The 16,032-nt window shown below is 39.7% G+C and overlaps 1 protein-coding gene across 1 annotated transcript; it reads right to left on the reverse strand.

Annotated features, from left to right (window-relative positions):
• Positions 1-870: 870 nt before the first annotated feature.
• Positions 871-14,006, reverse strand: spopla (speckle type BTB/POZ protein like a). The gene is made up of 12 exons (XM_076747376.1): positions 13,827-14,006; positions 12,485-12,567; positions 9,420-9,537; positions 9,187-9,308; positions 8,057-8,208; positions 7,785-7,912; positions 6,222-6,399; positions 5,063-5,118; positions 4,730-4,852; positions 3,031-3,173; positions 2,883-2,936; positions 871-2,372 (listed from the first exon to the last, which is right to left on the reverse strand). The coding sequence occupies exons 3-12, from the start codon at positions 9,495-9,497 to the stop codon at positions 2,228-2,230; spliced, it is 1,179 nt and encodes a 392-aa protein (XP_076603491.1). The 5' UTR covers positions 9,498-9,537; positions 12,485-12,567; positions 13,827-14,006; the 3' UTR covers positions 871-2,227.
• Positions 14,007-16,032: the final 2,026 nt, after the last annotated feature.

Below are 16,032 nucleotides of genomic sequence, written 5' to 3' on the forward strand. Positions count from 1 at the left end.
GTAGTAGTTGAGAAAAGCATCTTTGAGTTTATCACAAAATACGAGTGGGATGCACTGAGCACTATAGATTAATAACAGTGTTTCTGTCATCTGTCACTTCTTTACAGTGGAAATGTTGCTGTTAGAAAGGCTGCATCAGAGGGCTAACGATGTTATTTGGACTGATATGACACTGGCATTTTCACATCAAAATGTACCACTTTTATCAAGCCCACATTTATATTTAAGCATCTGAAGTTCTGGCTCCATGTCATTGCCCACTGCTTCTTTAACAGTGTCATTTCCTCCGACCCAAAGGACAGAACAAATTTTTGATTGTGACGATGCCACTGCAGGCATCAGCTCCTTCAAGCGTTACAGTTAGTAGAGGAAAGCGAACGAGCAAGATAAAAGGTTGGAGAGGCGTCCTAAAGCATAGATGGTATCAGGTCTTTTCCTAGGATCTGTGCTGAGAGGGGCGGACGAGGATCAGCAAGCTGCTGATGAAGACGTCTCTGTTCCAGCAGGACAGAGCGGCCTCACGCTCACTTTAATTAGAGCTTGTGCTGCGCATTCACACATAAAACGAGAGGAAAAAATGTCTCATGTGCTGTGCAAGGTTCAACATGTTACCATGCTGATGCAGTTTAAGAACATTTTCTTTTGATTATCATGTTGGTGTTGTTGTCCAATCTTCAAATTCAAAGAAAACCAAAAGGAGAGAAAAAAAAAATCACCTCAGTGTGAATCCATGTCCATTAACACAGCCATTCGAAAGAAACAGAGCAGATAATATTCACCCTTTCTTGTCACGATGATTTAAACAATCCCCGGTTTACAAAAAACAAAACAAAACAAACAAACAAACAAAAAAAACTGGCTACTTCAGACTGCTGGAAAATGGTTTAATGGATTATGCAGGCATTCTTGCAGACAACTTCATCTTTTTTGCTTCCAAACAAAACAGGTTTCAACATCTCAACAATGACGCTGAACGATGAGTAATATCATGTAAAAATGATGCTACTCTTTTAATTTACAAAATCCTCTGAAGTGTCGGTCACACCACACTACATACGAGACGGACTGAATAAACATGACAACCCCCCCATTCAAACACAGAATAACATTGCCAGTAGAAGTGATGCTCAGCATCCTACAAATATCCAAGCATGTTAGAGAAATTTTTGCACGTACTCAATTCATTTAATTCTGCACAAATATGTCAGATAATTGCAGAAAATAAATTGTTAAAGACAAAATTGGTACTTGGACACTTTCTTTTGACAATAACATGACCATGCATTAGTCTCTCCACTTTTAGTTAACCACAATATATTGAGAATATATAATATTTGCAAGTTGGTGATACTAAGGACAGAAATTCTCAAAATTTAATCTATAACAGTTCACAGACGTATGATCTGGAATATGTCATTCAGATGGGAGACTGAGTAAATACTTCCATATACTTCCAATGTTTTAATATATTAGGGCCAAAGTATAGACACCTTTCCGTCTTACATGTATTATAAGGATTGACACTGGGTCTTCATATGGCAGATTACAATTTTTCCCCACAGAGATGCAAGAGACTTTCTTGTACACTGGTCTTCTGAAGATGGTTCAACTGTCATTTACATAGAAATGGTGCCATCAATATGGGGCATACACATCTTTTAAAAAGTGTAAAGAACTGACCTTGCACTGAAAGTGTTCATGCTTTTTAATGTCTAGTCACAAAACGGGCTAAACATTACAAATATATAATATTTCCCATTTAGTTAAACCTTTGTTACGTTCCTATAGAACTCCATATCAAAATGACTATTCATGGGAACTAGTGCAACCTGGAGGAGGCCTGGTCTTTGTGACAAGGCAGGCACAGAGTAAAATAGACAAAGTACTCTGGAGCAGCTCCAGAGCAATGGCAGATATATTAAGGCCATTTTCAAAATTACAGGGAAAAAAACAGTAGCAGACAGCTTGACTTGCTACCCGGGCCGAACCGAATTCAGATGGGGCAGCAAAGCAAGCAAGCAACACCAATTTTACCAATTTTTTCCCCAATCCACTGATGTCAGTCGTCCACGTGCCAGCCTCCCCACATGCCTGGCCAGAAAGCTCCACTCTTCTGTATTCAAGTGTGTTCAGTTTTGGTGGAAATAAGAGTGGTACCCTCGCTAGTCCTTCCTTTGTAAACCCATGCTTCACACCTCCAGTAAAGTCCTGGGGCACAGTCGGGCAGTCAGGACTGTTTTAGACGCTTCCTGGGAAGACCAAAGGGTGGGCACTGTGCTGAAGCCAGGGCGCGAAAGGCCTCGGCTACCAAGTGAGGATGGGATTGGATCATTGACTTCCAGCCTGCAGTCTCCATTATATCTGTAGCATGACTGTAAGCACAGGCAAAATGAGGTTAACACTCAGACATGAGAATGTGCACATTAAAAATCAATAAACATAAATGAGATGGTAATGACAAAGCAAATAAGGGGGACGTGATATGTGAGTTGCATGGTAAACTTGAAAAAGGGCCGTTAGTGCTTTCTGTATTTAAGTTAATGTCGGGCTAGAACGTCTGTACATGTTGAATACAGCAGACGCAGATATAAGTTGGACATTTGAAGGTGCCCTGTGAAAACACACTGCATCACCAGAAAGAAAAACTTCCCACAGCGACCACCTCCCTTCTTCTTAAAATTCTGCAAATATTCCATTTCCAGGGTTTATCCAGGTATGAGTCTATTAATAACTTGGATACAAAGATATGGAGCTTCAAACTGAAAAGGCAAATAGCACTCTGTCTGCCTGGGCTAAAACAATGAATTCTAATGCATCTGGTAAGGGGACGAGATAAGAGTGTGTTATTAATCTTGTGTCACATATATCAGCTAATTACATACTTGCTATTCCAGTTCTTTCCATCTTTACAGCCAAGCTGTCTCAGGACACTGCACCTATGGCAAGGAGATAAAAAGGTAAGCATTCAGGGCTGGTAAACAGAAATGGCAGCAGGAATTTATCACCGGAGGTTTTTTTTGCGATACTTGCCTGTTGATAAAATCTATGGCTTGTGCTTTGAGCTGCTCTGCACTGTGCAAGTCTGCTAGGATGAGGGTGTCGGCCACATTCTCCACTGAAAGGCTGTTGCACAAGGCCTCTTCACACATGACCTTTAAACGCTCGAGAGCATACTGGGGTGGGGGGGAGAAGGGGACACAGAAAGCAGTGGTTACACCCTGGATTGTCATGGTTTGAGGGTTTCTCTCAGCTTTTCTGAATACACATAAGAGCTATAGGTGCAATCACTTAAATATTTTAATGATGGCACCCCTCACAAAATGATGTCCGACCACCAGGCTCCTGCAGTTTCTATTTCAGTGTTAAAAAACAAGAATTACCCAGTTTCACCACATGGCTTATGTAATTTATCACTTTAGCAACACTGGGATGATTTTGGAAGGAGTGGTGGGGGGTCGGGGGTGGGGGTGGACTAAGGGTGTTGCTCAATATTCTGGTCCACTGTTCAGCAAAAACTTTTACATCAAATCCAAGATCAGCATGATATTCATAATACAGTTTTGCTTGCCCTAAAAGAGGGGAACTCATCTGTGACCTGGTGAAAGAATGATGGTGTCTAGAAAGGATTTGTGAGATTATAGTAGGCTTCATATCACAGTCCCCCAAGAAATATGGCTTTGCACATATAAAGCTGCATTGATTTTAAATGTAACTTTACACAAGCTGCAAAATGGGGCACAAAAAAATGTGTACATCCACTGGCAACACAGTAACGCACGGAGGAAAATCCAAACTAGTGAATGAACAGCAACTCGTACGTATTGAAATTCTCCATTTTGTGATGCTGTACCATATCTCAAGTCATTAAGTTATAACAAAACACTGCCTTAAAGTGGAAACAGGCAACTTTTCAACCCCCCAGTGCTGTCGCAAATACAAGCAGATCGCTTTCTGTTTTCCTCAGAGCCCAGAAACTACTAAAACGCACAGGATCGACTGCATTTGGTTCAAAATATCCATGAAGAAATGATCGACACGCCATGGAAATGACGTGTTGAAACATGTTGTGAGGACGTCATTTCATACAGTAATTCTACACAACTAAAGTAATTTTAATGCACAGTTTCTCATTACTGGGATGATGTCACATACGTTTGCAGGCTAACAGCAGTGTAATTACACCACAGACCACATTAGCCTTTCAGCCTCACTGACTTGCATACAGTGCTGGTTGCTTTATTCACTGGAGGCTGCAAACACTCAAGTCCAATTGTTGTAGAAACCTCAAGGTATGTTACTGCCCATGACTACATCACATATAAATGACTGTTTCAGTGTTTATGCGGCCCGATGTTGTTACTAACTTGACATAATACCTTGTGGTGATGCACAAGTCTGAAGCTGACAAAAAATAAATAAATGTAAAAGGAATGCAGCATTTTTAAAACTCTAATTCTCGCCTTGTTAAACGTAGTGGTTACAACAAGCGAGCTCTTTATTTGTGAGTTGTATGGCAGAATAATTTCAGGGTGGAGCTGGTGGCTGGAGCTTAACTAGACACAGGAATATATCAGACGCAAATGATGAAAAAATCCATTTGCATTTAACTTACAAACTGATGGAAATAACTGGCCAAAGTCCGGAATAAAGGCAAGTGTTTTTCTTTTGGAAAAGAAGTGGAAGGTCGATGAAAAACATTAGCAAAAGCTTCAGTTGCTTAGGTGCTTACTTTATCTGCAGCTGCCAGCAAATTGTCTGCCATCTTCTCCAGGTTCGGGGCCTTTCCTGTATATATGAAGCCCATCATTTCCTTAAAGACATCTGGGTCCACGTCACTGATGTCAACTCGGTTCTGGAAGGGAAGACAAGAGATTTAAGATTGGCAACTGAAAACCATCCATGAAAGAAGACTCATTACCACTGAGTTAGGATGTGGATTCATTTTAAATGTAACAAAGCATTTTGAGCAATAATTACTGTAAGTGTAGCACTGTGCAAAAGCAGACATAAATTAGCTATTGAGGAAAAGGTAATATGACCAATAATGAGAGGTTATTCTTACCTTTTTACTCTCTTCCATTTCATGTTCAAACATAGCATTAAAGACGGGTGACCTCGCTGTCAAAGAAAGAAATTGAACACTTAGAAATATAATGAGCAGTCAACAGCACATCAAGGATGTTAGCACACCAAATCAATAGTTTGTATTAATCAAGGCCTAGCAACACTGCTAGTGTGAGAAAAAAGAGGCTTTAATTAAACAGCATGAGGCACAGTTGGTCTTGTGTATAAAACAACCCCAAACAAACTAATGTCATAGGGACAAAACATCAGTACTGAACTATGATGGTCTTAAAATGTTGCACAATGCGTGTAGCTGCCACTTTGTCAGCATTTTCGCCTGACCACTGCAGCTGCCACCATGTCTAATGGACACAAGCTGGAGAGGAGAGTCAGCCTCTCAATCTCCGGGATCCTGCAGTCATCTGGGTCAAGCAGGGCCAAGAAGGGGTAGCGGGGTGGATTAGCGCCCACTGCAGAACTAGGCCGCTACAAATCAAGCCAGAACACAAACCCTCTGTAGCCTTTTGAGGTGCTTATGGCCCCCCACCAGAAGCCATTAAAAAGAGGAATAAGCTCAGTTTACACAGCCTGTTCAAACCAGGAATGCTGCACTGTTATTCCGCCTCGTTGTTCTGTATAAAACATATGAACGCAGCAGTGGAGGTAGTAACAGAGACAAATCGATATCTGTGTAAAATGGGGGAGCCGGCAGGGTGGCTAAGGGTGTGATGTTTTGATGACGTGTTATGTGTGCGGACCACCGCTGGGGGATTTAAAAAGCAGCTAGCAGCAGTGAGTAGCTAACTCAAAGAAGGAGTTAGCAGCTAAACTGTACACGAAGCACAGTTACTTTCCCTGCAGAGTGTGCATGGCTAGCAAAAGAAAGCACTGCCCAACATGAATGTTACACGCTACATTAGACATGGACACTGTTGTGTCGCGCGTTACGCCTCTTTTGATTCCAGAACATCAGCATGCCATTTAAAATCTCACACTGTGCCAGCATTGTTTGGTTCTGTGCAAAAAAGCAAAACCAGGGTAATGACGGGCCTCCTTTGCATCAGTATGTTTATAGAAATGTGTCATTAGGAACATCTGGGGGGGCTTTTCTCCTGGTTGCTGCTAGCTTAGGTGTTGAGGGCCGGGGACAGTCTTACCTGCAAGGATGGATTTGTGGGCTTTGAACTCCTGCCCTCCGACGTAGAGGCTGCAGTCTGTGAAGCGTGAACACTCCCACAAGTTCCCCAGGTCATCAGACAGCTGACACTCTGGTACCTTCAGCATGTTCATGTTGGACTGGCCCGAAATGTTAACCGAGTCCTGGACAACGCTAACCTGCACACGAGAAACATTGCAGAGAGCGCGACATGCTGAAGCAGCCTCATCAAAGTCTAAACATCCGAACAAATCCACCCACAAACATGTCCTACTGCATTGGAGAATTGTCTAATTTGTGTTTAATTTGCTCCTTTTAAAGCGTATTTTCAAGACTGAAGAATCTACGGTGGGAGGGAATCATGCTAGCAAAAACACAACCACTTGAAACCAAAATTAATTAACTCTGCTGAAACACTTAATTGATGACGAAAGGCATTTTGTTTTTAATTTGACTGTAATTTGTTTATCAAAGTGGCAATTTCCCTGAAATTACTGCATCTTTCTGGAACTCTTGTCTGGCACACTGTCAGGCTGTGGCAATATTTGGCCAATTGCATTTACATTTACAAAATTCATTGACACTTCATTTAACTTGTCCCTTGAAAGAACATTTTAGGAGACATTTATTCTTCTTGACACACCCAATTCAATTATTTTGAAAACAAGCATCATTGTAAGTGATTTAGGAGAGAGGACGCATTTCACTTTCTAAGAGGTTAATGTCATTTGAAGCAAATGCCAACAGTATGTTTGTAGTTAAATGGCACTCGAGCTTACACTCTGGGGTAAACTGGTCATGACAAGAATAAAGAGACTCTAGCCTTGATTCACTTATGGTCACATTAGGTGAACAGTGATGTTACTTCAAAACTGTCATCAAAAGATTCATAATTTGTAGCCACATATAACACAATAGCATCTCAGCAACACGGTACTGATAGGCAAGGATGGAAAATAAGGATAACAGAAATAAAACAGAAACAGATTAAAATAGGCTGACTGCAATGAAAAGAAACACCTTAATGGCAATTTTCTGAGCATTTCCAACATTTACAACCAATGGAATTTGCACTCCAAACTCAAGTCTACTCAGGCCGTGCATCAACATGTTTTGCACATCTAGCAAGCACAGAGAAGTGTAAACAAAACCAGATCAGAACACGAGCTGAGTGTCATACGACACAGCCTCTTTGTGCCTATTATACATGTAGAATACCCCTAGTTTTCTAATTTACTTCCAAACCAAAAATCATTTCTAGTACATATAACACTGAACAAACACATGTGCAGGATGGTGTGTTTTGTTCCCTAAACCTTAAAAAATGACAGAAACTGAGAGATTGCCGTGTTCTGTGGGCAGAAGGGGAATGTGTGCCCGGCAATGAGTGAACAAGGCAATAAAAAAAAAATAAATCTTACTGTACAGTTGCATTCACCATCATACACAATCATTGCCAGCTGAAGTGAGGAAAATGTGGCTCTTTTTGGAAAATGACAGCACTCATACTTAAAAACTGCAACTTACAAATGTGAAGCATAAAAAGGAAAGCAGTGGTATTTACCTCACAGAACAGGGTCAGCTTGTCATCTGGTAAGAGTCCATTGGCTTCATCAAGGAGAAAATCTCTCCTTATAAATTTTTTGAAGCCCCAGTCTTTGCCTTGGACAAATCTATATGCTCTTTGGCTTTCTGCAACAAGAAGAAAACAATACCAAGTCTGGATAATGCCTCACTTTTGTCTCCAAGTTAGAACAATGAGTAAAGGTGAAGGTACAAAAGGAACATCAAACATGCAGAGTAACTGGATATAACTGTCTGATTGCTTGTACTCACCCATCGCTTTTGTCTCCTCTCTTTTAGCATTCAACAAAGAAAACTTGAACTTTGCTCTGACTTCACTTTTTGGACAACTAACAAGAAGTAAATATAATGACAGATAATCTTTGCTTTCATCATCCAGTCCCTTTGGATTGACTCGCAGACACCTGGCAAGTGAACAAACAATGCAGCACATCAGAAAGGTTACAAAGACGACAGCCATAGCTACTTTCATCACTTTTGTCAAAACAGGACCATGACGAGCCTTCAGGGGTTCCTGCTACCAGAAACTGTTAGGAGTGGTGAGTGGGGTGGGAATAAATTCACTATCTATCTATATATAAATAAACTAGCACTTTGCCTGTTAACTCAATGCTAACACATAATGACAGTACAGATTACCATTTGCGCTAATGGAAAGTAGCATCACGACCACGCTCGCATTGTCTTCAATCATCAATTTTGCTTCACATGCAGACATAAAACAACGTGTGCTCATGCTTACAGGCATATATTTCCTATGCTCTGTGGAAATAAATTCATACCTGCTGACTTCACATTGCTAACTCAGTCTGCTACTCTGCAGCTTAAACACCACACACTGACCAGCTAGAGCAACCTCAAAAGGTATTGACCACTTGCAGTATGCACACTTGCACAATGCAGTGTCACAATGATGCTGCTGAAATAAAAGAAAGACTGACTGACATGTGATGAGCATTGTCTTTGGAAATATGACTCATGATATGCAGTCTAGAAGTGCATGATTCAACTTTTTCCCCACAGCAGTCCATATGTTAAATAAGCAAACGGATATCACAATAAATCTTAATATCAAACTGCAATATATGCAAAATTGCAATACTGAAGGATGGCAAAACATAACAAACAGCACCAAAGTATCTTGATGGCATCAAATTGGGAGATTAGCAAATCATCCCAGCCCTACAGACTGTGTGCAATTTATCATTTTCGTGCAGAGTTAGTACACATTAACATTTCATATTTGTGTTTAATGAAATTCAAGGATGTGAACCTGGATGAGATCAAATCTGACAGACTGCTGATGCACATTAGTAGCATGAATGCGATTTTCCAAAACTCTGAAGGCAATTGTTCATAAACTATCAAGGAGGAGTACTAACCATTTCATCTTGTCATTAGGGCCAGAGGAGAAGGTAGAGCTCTTCAACACCTCCCCCATTTCTTCTCTGCAAAAACTAAAGTTGTTTATGGTCCACATGTAGGAAAACTTCACCACTTTGACCTTGGAATCAGACAAAACACGCAGGACAATCAGACCAAACCTCTTTGGTTTCGTTTATATTTTTAAAACACTATAAAAAAGGGCAATTTAAATGGCTTGGCATGCCAATACCTGTGTGTAACACCAGCTCTCTGCCACAGGTCCACTTGACATCTCCCCTGGGGGAGGAGGAGTGGGAACCCGTGACATCACGGGCTTCGGGGTACCACTCGCTCTCGTCCTTAAAGCACTAATTGTTCCGAGAAAACAGTAAGTTACAAACTGGAAGTTATCATTTTATTGACATGTATAATACAGGTGAATCATTTCCAGTGAGAAATATTTCGTCTTCACTTAGAGATATTTTTTAGAGTACTCGTGAAGGGCTTTGTCACATGACAATACCAGTAAAACTAATGAACTTGTGGGGGACTACTGCGGTACATCTATCAGTGTGTAAGTTCATTGAACAAAAACAGAGAAACAGTCAATTTCTTCAACCTCCCCTTCCGTTAATGAGTCCTGGGGTTGAAAAATGGGCAGAAAAGTGTTATTGCAGAACATTATGATGACACAGTGAAGTTGACCTTTGCCTTTTTGGATATAAAATGTCATCACTTCACCATGTGTGTGTGAACATTTGTCAAAGTTAGCATAAAAATTCTTGAGTTATGGCCAAAAGTGCTTTTTGTGAGGTCACCGCAAACTTGACCTTTCACCAAAATCTAACCAGTTCATTCCATTGCTGAGATATTGCATTCAGGAGAATGGGACGAACGGAAGGACAACAAGAAAATGAAATGCCTCCAGCCACATGTGTCGCTGGCGTGGAGGCATAAAAAGGTGCTTACTTAAATACTAAAGTCACAGTTTAATGGCTATGTGGCCATCGAGATTCCCATTCTAACAGCTTAAGCAAAACTATTCTCAATCTGATTTATTGAAACTGTGTCATCAGAAGAAATAAGCACAATAAAAGAATGACAGTGTTGACATATTGCATACAAGTGTGTGTTTAAACAAGCCAACAAGAAACCGACAACCAATAGCTGCACCCAGCTTTCATGTAAGGATAGTTACAATACTTTAAATGAGTCTTAAAACAATAGTCAGGTGCCCATATAAACACTGAAAAATGTCTTACTGGCTGCAATTATCCCTCCTCTTCATACTGGCCATTAAATAATCACCTCCTAATTCACTTTCTATGTAAGTGAGAACAGGAGGAATGATTATAACGAGTAAAACCAGTCTGAATGTTTATATGGGCGCATGACTATTGTTTTAAAATAAACTTGAAAGCATCATTTTCTGAATACCTCAGACTAAAACAACTGGCTATTCTGTTAAATGTAAAACTTTTGAAACAAAGCACACTAGACTGAAAGTCTTTCTGAAAGTGAAGCTCATTAGATGAAAGGACAGACAGACCAACCGACTAACCGTTCTCAGGTCCCAGCACTAGTGGGGGAAAAACCCAAAGTCTTGGTTATGTTCCATGAAAAACACTATTAATGCTCAATTTACAGCTTAAGAGTTTCCAGTATTATCCTGTTTTTCCCTGGAACTTAACAATGCCATTTGGTAGTACAACATTAACTACTCCTCTTTGCATACATGAATACTGGAAGGCCACAATATAAATACAAAACTGAAGAAAAAAGCTTTAAAATAAGTACCATAACACTGCAATGGTAGCATACTATACAAAAAATCTGCCCAAATTTGGACAGCTTTCAGTTTCAGTGGTGCTGCTAAAAACTTGCATACTTGAGCCTGAAGTCTGATTTTAAGTGATGCATGGTGGCAACCTCCTGACAAAATGTAACTACAACATTTGAGGAGACATCCTGTTATACTTTGTCTTAACTCGCCACTTGTGTGATCATTGCATGATCGTCAAATTTCTCACAACTTGAGGACAGCCTCTAACTGATTCATTCTGTAAATGAGCAGCAGAAGGACACATAATTTGCTATCTAGACAGTTTAACTGGAAACACACTGTGGAAAAACAACTTCTCGTGTCACACTGTTGCCTAACTGGTGAGGTGAATTTGGTAGGTACTAACAGTGCTGTTCAGTCACTCCTGTATAGGATGAGATGTCAGTTATAGGCTAGTCTATGGCCTGCAAGCCTGTGCAGATAACGGTGATTACAGCAAATGCAACAAAATGAATGTTACCTTAGTCATATAACAGTCATTTTTTCATGTGCAAACATGCCAATTTCATTTCACTTGAGCAGCATAACTGTTAAGACAGCAGTATACCAAAACCAGAACACAAACTGCCATGTTCACACAGGAGTGTTTGCTATAGCGCAATTGCATTTGCAAATGTTTTCCGTTCCCTCCTCACCTGACACATCCCTTTTAGAGTGTCAGCACATTTTATTTCATCTTACTCATAAAGGAAACTTCTTATCAGAGCCTCTAAACCCCTGTCATTCCTCTGATCAAGCCATCTCAGAGTAAGGTATCTCCAATTATTCTTTAAAAAGTTCTTTCCTAAAAAGCATACCTTATTTTCTGACAACTGGGAAAAAAAGATAGAGGCAAAGACCTAAAATTGTAAGACAACTCTATCTTTACTTCTGAAATAAACTACACTGTATGCACTGTACACAAACACCTGGCTTCGCACGGCTCACTCTCTGGCAAAATGACAGGAAGGCGAGAAGGAATGACGATGGTTGAAGACTACTTCTTCCACCATCTTCCACCATCAGAGTTCACTTTCTTTCCGTGTGAGTGTCCCGCCATGTGATTTACAATGTGCATCACAGAATACCGGCCTCTCTGGGTAAAAATGAAATGTATAGAGACGTAATATGAATGTCTTATAGTGTGTTTTCACTGGGCTACTTGTTTGTGTCTGTTTCCTTTGTCTCCTTTCCATTTCCAAGATTCTGCTTGAGGCTAAGACTATTTAAATACTGAGATGGTATGAACTTATGCCCATACAAGCAAGGACTATAAATGGAGATTTTATGCTTGACCTTATAAACCACATTAAGTACCATTGATGAAACGGAGCAATATTGAACAAACAGACCTCAAGTTTAGTACAGAGATTTGCTTGCAGTAACAATCTTAACAGTTTCGTACAACACATACTGCAACTGAACCGCCGTTAATGATAATGGTTAAGTGTGAAATCACGATGCATCAGCACGGAAAATAAAACTTTCATCACCTCTTGAATGGTAGAAACGTACAAAGATGGAGTTTTTCTAAGTTATCACAGGATCCTTCATGGCCCCATCTTCATGTTCCACTCTACAAAGAAAGAAAAAATACATTAGGCATAGAAAATGGACCAGACCAACCTATCTAAAAGTAATTGAAGTTAGCCACTAAGGTTACTGAAGCATCTGGCAATAAAGCCACAGTTCTCACAACAAACCAAACCTCTCACACCTATCAAGGCATATAAAGGATCCCAGAGTCAATAAAGTGGTACCACTGACGTTAGAAAACTAGAGCTTTGCAACCAGTCAAGAAAGAAACACTATTTAAAATTAAGACATTAGTAAGTGTTACAATAACAGATTGTTAGCCTTCACTGGCAGCGTAGGCCTTACATATGATGATATGGTCAATGTTAACTGAATTTGTGATGATTTTTCATATAGCCTAGCTTGTAACTGACTGCTCGGCCTATAAACCAGTCAGATAAATTAGCCAACTCAAGATTTCACCTGCAACTTTGTTTGGCTAACACATTAGCTGCAGTCGTGATGCCTCGCCTTTAGAGATAATGCTATCCGAACAGGCAGCTAGTTTGCATTAACAAAGTTAAACCATCGTATCGTAAATGAGCTTCACAGCTTACTTTAGCTTAGATGCTATTCGAAATGTAAGCGGATGTGACTACCCTTGATACAAAAAAATCGAAATCACTAGAAAGCAACAGCTCAATGTTAGCGTAACATCAGTGTCAACACTAATTTTCAAATCATCATCAATATCGCTTCACGGTTTCACTTCGTCAGACTTATCGTGCTTTGGAATTTTAGCTAGTTTAGCCAAGAACAGTCATTAAAAAGGGAAAACAATTAGATTACGCGAATCTGTCATTACTGTGTGAAATACGTATTTAGCTAACACAAGCTAACATAAATGTTCTCAATAGCTAGATTAATGTTAACTTCACTTTAGCCTTAAACCGCAAATGAAGCTAACAATGATCAGCTAGCTTAACACACTAACATGTTAACAGCAAATCTGTCTACATATTAATAGGCTGACTTACATTAGTTATCTGTTACGTTACTCCTCTGCTGCACCACAAACTAGCTAAGGATACCTCAAGTTAAACTGTTAATGTGTGTTTAGACCCCGCATTATCCGGTGTAAAACAAAGGGCCTTCACTGGTCCCTGTGACAGGATGCTAACTAACCAAGCTAACATAAACCCTCACGTTTTGGTACAATCTGCTGGTGGGAAAACAACGGCGGCTAACTAGCAGCTAGCCAAAGCTAATCTCTGCACTGACTGCTCACAAAAAGTTTAAAAAGACATGGTGACGGCGTACCTTTCAATTTCATACTTCCACATATATCGAATAACGCATATAGCTTTGTGTCACAGTCGCTCCTTGCACCCTCCGTTACTTTAAACTCTTTTCATTCAGTCTCTTCACAGGGTTTCTTTGTCTAATTTATATCTGTGCTAGCTTACATCTGTCTAGCTGGCTGGTAGCTTAACAGGCTAGGAAATATATTTATTGCGCATGCGCGAAATTTGGTTCACGTCCTCCTCGATCTCGTTTTACCAACCGCTCCAGACTACAATAACAACTACTATAATAATAATAATAATAAAAATAAGGACAATAATACGGACACATTAATTCAAGTGCACTACTGAAGTACACTCTTACGATAATATCGCTTTATTTGCTGTTTTTGTTACCCATCAACTGTATTTAAGAATAATGTAATTAACTTGTACTCGAATATATTTGTCTGAAAGCTGTAAAGGTTATTCTGGAGTCTTCAGATGCTAATTATTCGGGTGAAATTCCTAATAAAATTCGATAAATATGGCACTCCTTTGTTAGGAGGAAACAAACAGTGTATGAAGTAGTTTGTCCATGGACCATAAAATACATTTAACATATCAGTGACTCTCAAAGGGACAATTCTACAGATTGAGTAGGCTACTTTTATTCTGATATATCAATAGGGTATACTGCTTACACTTTGACAAAAAAAAAAATAAAAAATAAAAAAAAAAAAGGAATGAAAGACATTTAACTTTTTGTTAATATTTAGCTACATTTAGTTATTTATGGAAAAATTTCTCCATCTCTTGGTCAGAGGATATTGTGTCACATTTTTGTGCATTCACCTCCTATCTAAATAAACAATGATGATGATGAGGAGGAGGTTGTGTTTACAAAAAAAATAAAATAAAATAAAATGGCTTAGACCCTCAAAATAGGGACAGTTTGGGCAGGTCTTCTCCTCTTTATAAGACTATTTATAAGGCATAAGTGTTGCTTTTTAAGGTCATTAGAATTTGGATTATAGGTGACTGCTTTGGAAAAGGCTGGAATAGACAACTAGTACTGATGGTTGAGGTAAGAGTTAGAATGAATGTAGTCATTCACATGTCACATGAAGGTCCTCATATAAGACGAAATGCAAACTGTATGTGTTGGGGAGGAGGTGTGCTCATCATCTGCCCATTATATGCCTATAATCGTCCATATTCATAGGCTAAACACACAGAAAAATTAAATAAATAAAGGAGTCTTGATATAATGCAGCTTACATGATAGATGAAAACCCCAACTGCAGCTCATTCTCAGCCAGCCTTCACACTGTCTCTTCTGTCTGCTTCTGATGTTTCTCGTCTAGCAAACACAAAGCAGCTTGGGGTAAGCCATTCTCTGAAACAATACTCTATAATGGCTCCCTGTAGGCCTGTGATAACTAATTCCCTTTCAGATGGATGGACACTGTTCTGCAGAATGAGCGATAAATGGCTCCTCTGCACCAATCAGTCTGCATTCATGGACAAAGTACAGCACAGTCTGTGAATATTTGCACTGTATAGTGACGACAAACACCAAAACAGCTACTTATGTAAGTCAGTCTGGGTTCGGTCAAATATACCGTAAACACAGCAGCAAAATGTCACATTCTGATACCGAAGCCTACATCAAATGTCTTTAATATCATAGTGCTGATACTCTGACCCATCTTGAAGTAGAAGGGATGGATGATAAGATTGCGGTTGAAGAGATACTGGAATGCTTATCAGGAAGTTAAGTCAGTTTAATTCAAGGGCAGGGAAACAGGCTTTACTGAATGTGTCCACGGACAACACAGTCCAACACTTCAAGAGTAGCGAGGCTAAGGAAGGATCATTTAATTGTATTTATCTGCTTTTCATTCAGTTTGTAGTTGTTTGTGTGAGCTCCTGGTGCTAATCAACACTAAGCTTTTTTAATTTCACATCAGTTGATCAGTCATATTTCTATTCTGTCGTATGGCTTCAGAGTGAAAAGCACTGAATACCTGCTTTGCATCTTTGTCCTGTTTAATGTGTTCATAGCCCTCTGCATGAATATCTGCTTAAACAATGCCTGTGACAATCCCCTACCTCCTATCTACAATGCTGTTCTAATTAAGAAGATCTCAAAATACCATTGATATTATTCCTGACAAGTATTCAATGCCTTCAGTGATGAAGACTGATACAGACAGGACTCATGAGCAGGAAGAAAAAAG

Source organism: Chaetodon auriga, chromosome 13, assembly GCF_051107435.1.
Source record: "Chaetodon auriga isolate fChaAug3 chromosome 13, fChaAug3.hap1, whole genome shotgun sequence".
In the NCBI taxonomy this organism is placed as follows: domain Eukaryota; kingdom Metazoa; phylum Chordata; class Actinopteri; order Chaetodontiformes; family Chaetodontidae; genus Chaetodon; species Chaetodon auriga.

Coding starts and splice junctions, on each gene's coding strand:
- spopla (XM_076747376.1), bottom strand. CDS start 9,497: ATGTCACGGGTTCCCACTCCTCCTCCCCCAGGGGAGATGTCAAGTGGA. Junction 7,913..8,056: donor AGAGGAGACAAAAGCGATGG/GTGAGTACAAGC, acceptor TTCTTGTTGCAG/AAAGCCAAAGAGCATATAGA. Junction 3,174..4,729: donor TGCTGGCAGCTGCAGATAAA/GTAAGCACCTAA, acceptor CCCCCACCCCAG/TATGCTCTCGAGCGTTTAAA.